Genomic DNA, 6,000 nt, shown 5'->3' on the forward strand with positions numbered 1-6,000 from the left:
CCCCCGGGGGGGGGGGGGTGCGAGAAGGAGCTGAGGGAAGGGGCGAGGGGGAGGGTGACCCAGTACCTTGGGGTCGATGTCTCCCACCACGAAGAACTTGACATCTTTGAACATCTCCTCCGGGACTTTCAACTCCTCGTCCGCCGACATGGTCCCGGCCGCCGACACGGCGCCCCCCGGGCACCCCCTCCCCGCTGTCCCCCGCGTTCACTGTGCAGAGCCGCCGGGGCCCGGGTCTCCCGTCCCCTCCCCCCGCCGAGCCGCCGAACCGCGCGAGCAAGGCGCGCGCTGTGGGACACACCATCCCCCGCCGGGACTCAGGGGGGGTAGAAGTGGGAAGGGAGAGCCGCCAGTACAAAACGACTCCCCCCGCCCGATCATCCCCTCCCCGCTGCCGCAGGATAGTGCCCACTCCTGACGGACGGGCGCTATCTCCGCTTCTTTTCCTCGCTCCGAACCGGACCGGGAACCAGCATCCGGGTCCGAAACTCCCCCCGCACGGAACGCAATGGACTCGCCCCGAACGACAGGGGCGGGCAGCGGAGATACTCGGACCCGCCCATTGGCAAACAGGCGAGGGAAGGGGGAGGGGAGCGCACCGCCCCCCAGCCCCGCCCCTCCGGGCCTCCCAGGCCCCGCCCCGCCGCCCAGGCCCCGCCCCTCCCTCCCGCTGTGGGGGTGACAGCGACGATCGCCGCGGCTCCCCTGAGTGGCGGCCGCCCGTTCCGACCCCGGCCCCGCTTCCCCCCGCGCCCGCAGGGGACCCCCCCGGCTGGCGGAGGGGCCCTCCCAGAGCCGAGGGGAGCAGTGGGTGGCGGCCGGCGGCCTCTCAGCCGGCAGCGGCCGGTGCCCCCCCGAGACCTGGGCCCGGAGCTGGGCCCAGCGTGGCTGGGAGGGCCCGAGCGGGGCTGGAGCCGCGCTCCCCAAAAGCACGGTGATAGCGAGGGGGCTGGGCCCGCGGCACTCGGTTTTCCTCTATTTCTGCTTCAACTCTTCAGACCTACCACCTGGTCTTTTCCTTTTTCTCCACGAAGAGATCTCACCCTTTGGTTGCAGGTTTTATTGCATTGCCCCCCCCCCACCAATTTACTTTTTCAGTGAAAACCAAGGTTAAAGTCCTTAAACTTTTATATGATGTGCTTTTTTTTGTAGTACAGGAAAAAACAGGCTTTCATCTATGTTCATCGGGGGGAATCAAGCAACAGCAGGTGACTACTGCACACTGTACAGGCTGTACACCGATTACAACATTTTGGATCCAGTTTCAAACCATTTTTTCAATCCTTCAAGAACTTTTCAAAATCCAATTCTTTCCCAAGCAAAACACGTTAGCCGTTCCAGCTGGGCGTGTCTGCAAATCCCATAGGCATAATAATTATTCCAGCATCCAACCCAATGAACATATTACTACTGATATCAGACATTTTCCCTCAAAAGCCTACTCAGAGCATCCTTCTGTGTTGATAGTAAATCATTCAAACCTGGAGGGGGATATGTCTTACCTAACTCTGGAAAACCGATCAGAAAACAGTAATTACCACTTTACCTTTATATAAATTACTTTTGTAGTCAACAGAGAGAAATGAGAACTTTCAGAGCCTGATTCATCTGATGTAATTTAAACATCCGTGCATAGTCAGATAAATCTTGCCCCCACGCTGTGCTTTCCAAAGGAATTTTGGACCCCTCATAATACTTTTACGTGGGCAATATTTCCCTCCTGTACTTAAGAGAGATGTTACAACGTGGCATCAAAAGCCTTACTGAAATAAAAATAAAGGGCACGTATTGTTTGCCTCCTATCCATGAGGCCTGTCACACTTTCCCAGGATAAAACTAAATTAAAGTCAGTTTTCTCGAAAAATACCTGGTAGAAACTATTAATCTGTGTACAAGCAATCCATTATTTGTCAAGTATTTTGGGAGGAGTTGAAGTGAAATTTACAGTACACAAGTGCCTAACTTCCTTCTCATCATTTTTCAAGGTGCTTCACGTGCCTTTATTCTGATCTGGATCTCTACATGACACCCACCCCTTTCTACTCTAGCTATGTAAGAAATACCCAGCCTGTCACCTGTTCTTTGAGTACTCCAGGAAGAGATCTTACCCTTTGGTTGCAGATTTTATTGTGTTGCTCCCCCCAGTAACAATTTACTTTTACTTTTTTTACTTCTACAATTTACTTAAACTTTTACATGATACACTTTTTTTGTAGTAAAGGGGGGGGGGGGGAAGTAGAAATAGCCATCTGCTTTTAAATTGGCTTACCCCTTTCATCCAATAATTTATATTCTCATCTCACTTTCTGTCTTTTCTAATAATCCTTGTTTAGAGTATTTTTTTTCTGCCCCAAGTATTACCTGGATTTTCTTTGAAAAACACTTCTCTGAGCCTTCCCTTCCTTTATAGTCACTGCCCAGGCCCCCCAGTCCAGCCCTGGCTTTCTTTGTTCCATAATTTTCACTCTTTCCAACTCCATTTTTGATCCATTTTGACTTCTTCCCACTGAATTAGAACTACTTAGACCAAAATCTTCATTCACCGGCAGTGAAATCTTTTTCTTATTCTTCTTCATCTACCAGATATCATTAGCACCATTGCTTCCTGAGTTTCCTTTCCTTTTGGATTTCAGTGCCTCTGTAATCATCTGCATCTTCCAGCACTGGTAATTCTCACCTCTTTTCTTTCATAAATATTGCTGTCTCTCAAGTTTCTGTTCCACATTTTTCTCAGAGTTCTTTTCTCTTCATGATGTCATTAATTACTTGGCTTCATCTTCTTTCTCAGTGTGATTGCTAAATTGCCCCTTCTCACAAGGGTACTTTCCTTATATCTAAACTTACATGCTATTGCATATTCCCACTCCACACAAAGAAAACCAAAGTGATCTGTCCTCTTGATTTCCCTCCTCAGCCTATTTTCCTTGGTACTTATAATGAGTTCCCCTGGCCTTCCTATCCTTTGGATTTACCATAGCCACATTAATTTTTAGTTCTTCGTACAACTTCAAAATTACAAGTATTTCAAACCAGGCTGGGCTATGCTAATACTGACACAGAAGAAGCATAATGCAAACAACCAGCGCACTTTGAATGGGGTTTTAATCATAATGCCCCTTCCCAAACCTTCAGCTGAAATTGTGCTGTTGCAGCATCAGATGGGGCCACTTTGGATCTTCTGTTTGTTCAGCTAGTCACAGCAGAAGAATATGAGATAAATTTGGTATTTAAAATCCCAACAATTTGAAGATCCTCTACAATATATCATATATTAGCAATATGAGGTCTGGCTACTATGTTAAATCACTGAAGCTCATTGCAAAAGCAGTTTTTCACAAAAAGATATCCATTAATAAGGTGTCAACCTTAAGCAGAATTTGTCTTTTTCACTAATTATGACAAAAATCCAAGAATAAAGTTTAATTCCATCCACAGTATGGAAGAATAATGCAATTGGAGGGGGGGGGGCCAGGGGGAGGCAGGGAAGAGAGGCTAAGAATTAACTAAAATAGCTTTACCAAAATAAATTTGTTTTATAAATTCAGTCCTGGAAAGCAAAGATAAAGTTGTTGGAGCCCTGACCTGGGATGTGGGACATGGACCTTTTAGTGGCCCCTGAGAAGGAATTGTGTAAATCCCAGTGTTGGATTTTGTGTCATATAGACTGGCTGTTGTATTATCAGCAGTGGTACTAATCTCACACAGAAGTATCTTTTTTTATCCAGTTTCGCTGGCTTCAAGATGACGACTTCCAGGAGAAAAGACTACTCACACGAGTTGCAAATTCTTCCCCTTAATTATCTTCTAAATAAGCAGTAGAATTCAATTAATGAACATACATTTTACCTCTTTATGTATTTCATGAGTCACCTGTCAACAAGTTATTTAAATTCTAGTAATCTGACTATTTCTAATAAAAATTAACAGCTCCAATTTCTCCACTGTGTGTGTGATCTAGTCTGCAAACCATAAGAACAGAAAACTAGAGTGGAAAATTATGTTATCAAACAAGAAAAAATATCCCCTGTATTTGGCAGAAATAAATTCTGGGTTCTGCACACAGGTCAGCACACAGAACTAAGATCAGTGGGCTGGTCCCACTGCTTAGTCATAGTAAGGCACAGAACAAAGTGCTCACCTACATCTATCCATTATGGATTTGTTAGGTTATGAGATAAAACTTATCTGCATGAGAGTGACAATGGCAGGAGGGGGAGCCCAAATAACAGCCTGCCAGACTGCTCCCAGGCCTGTCTCAGGGGCCATCAGCCCATCAAAGTCCCATCTGCACAAGCCAGAGGAGCACAGGGGCAGCAGGGCTGGTGGAACCCAAACTGAGGTAGCACCGCCTTGTGCGAGCCCCTCAGCCCCAGATCAAGCCGGAGCAGGCGGCGAGTGGGTGAAGTGGCCTGGGGGCAAAGGGGTGAGTGGGTCTCTGAGGGCCAGCTCTGGGTGTCAGAGGACCTGGCTATCTCTAGGGGTAGGAGCACAGGGGGGTGACTTATGGGACCTGAGGACTCCTGGCCAGTTTGTGTGTGCCTGATGCTCTGTATCACCAACCGGAGCAGGACTGCAGCCTCGGGGCTTTTACATCCAGATGCCAGTAACTGGGGATACAGGGATCGAGGGGCCAGCTACTGGGCAGGCTGAGTGTCTGAGAGCCGCTGCTGAACAGACCTACGTTGTAGATGTCCATACATAGTCTCACTAGTGGAGTTCCATACTGTCCAGCCAGAGGGGGAGCAGGATAAGGCCGTTGGTGCTGTCCATGTTGGTGTGAGTGCTCTGAGTGTGCCTGTAATGTGTGTGGCTGTGTACGTATGTAATGTATGTGTGTGCTTCCCTGTATGTGCCAGCTGGCAATACACGTTCAGCCTTGCTGCTAGTTGGACCTGGAGACAGGGAGCAGCAGCAGCCTCATCTCCCCAGGGCTGTAGGATCCAGGATGATACATTTCCTTCTAACAATATTCATTCTCCCCATTCATATCATGCTCTTTCAGAAGGGTTTGCAGCCTCTCCCTGTCACATCACTGGACTTGTGCCCATCAGGTAACATGGGATGCTGCTCTGTGTCATGGCAGCATGCTCCTGTGTCAAGCCAAGGTGTCTGACCAACACCACAGATGGATGAGAATAGTTCAAAGGAACTGAACTCCTGCAAAGGTGCTAAGCATGTGGCCGAACCTTAATCTACCCAAGAAACATCCAAGATTGGACTCGTACAAGTACAGTCTCTGCTCTGATGCAGCCACAACAGTGTAATTGCATGGGAGCCAGCACTCGCAGAGATCAATTACGCCTCGATACGAGTTTATTTCTGGGCTTACTCTAGTGAATAGAGTGAACAGAGATTGTGCACATTGCCATAGTCCACAATGATCTGAACAGCACTTATCTGTACTATAAACACACCAAGCACAGTACCCAATAAGTCTTAACTATGAGAGTTCTGTACACAGAAGTTTATGACCGTGTTTCCAGAAAAGCTCTAAAGCAATCTTTATTTTGCAACGGGTGTTGCTTGCACATAGGGAAAGCCAACTGAGCTGACAAGATTTGTGCAGACAATTAGCCTTTGCTTACATAAATGCCTTATTTGTGTGCACAAATGATTATATGAAAAATTCATATGCACCTACAATATCACATTTAGGCATAATTGCTTGTGAAAAAACAACAGTTTGATTTTTTCTTGCTGTTAATTAAATTCAAAGCTTAGATTAAATTGTACATTTGTTTTACTCCAGTGAGCAGAAGGCTTTCCAAGTCCTTTGTTAATAATACATACTTGTTGGTAGAAGCTGGCTCTCTAGATGCTACTTTTCCAATAAAATATATCTTCACAAAGCACCCAGTTTTTTACAGAAAGCTGATGTTGGTTTCAATGTGTCTGGAAAGTTGTTGAGAAGTCACAGAAGGCATGCTTCCTGCATTAATCACCATACTGATTTCTCAAGGTGAATAAGAATCTGGGTTTATAATCTGAACCAAAATATGC

General features: G+C 46.9%; 1 protein-coding gene across 3 annotated transcripts in view; it reads right to left on the minus strand.

Moving 5' to 3' along the window:
- Positions 1-522, minus strand: part of PAXIP1 (PAX interacting protein 1) — a 39,941-nt gene extending 39,419 nt beyond the window's left edge. For 2 of the 3 annotated variants that reach the window (XM_037384901.1, XM_037384900.1), the window contains exon 1: positions 67-521. In XM_037384901.1, coding sequence (XP_037240798.1) covers positions 67-150 — 84 coding nt within the window. In that variant the 5' untranslated portion in view covers positions 151-521. Of the gene's footprint in view, positions 1-66 lie in introns of all 3 variants that reach the window. The other variant, XM_037384903.1, reaches the window with a different exon arrangement.
- Positions 523-6,000: the final 5,478 nt, after the last annotated feature.

Source organism: Falco rusticolus, chromosome 4 (genome assembly GCF_015220075.1).
Source record: "Falco rusticolus isolate bFalRus1 chromosome 4, bFalRus1.pri, whole genome shotgun sequence".
NCBI lineage: Eukaryota > Metazoa > Chordata > Aves > Falconiformes > Falconidae > Falco > Falco rusticolus.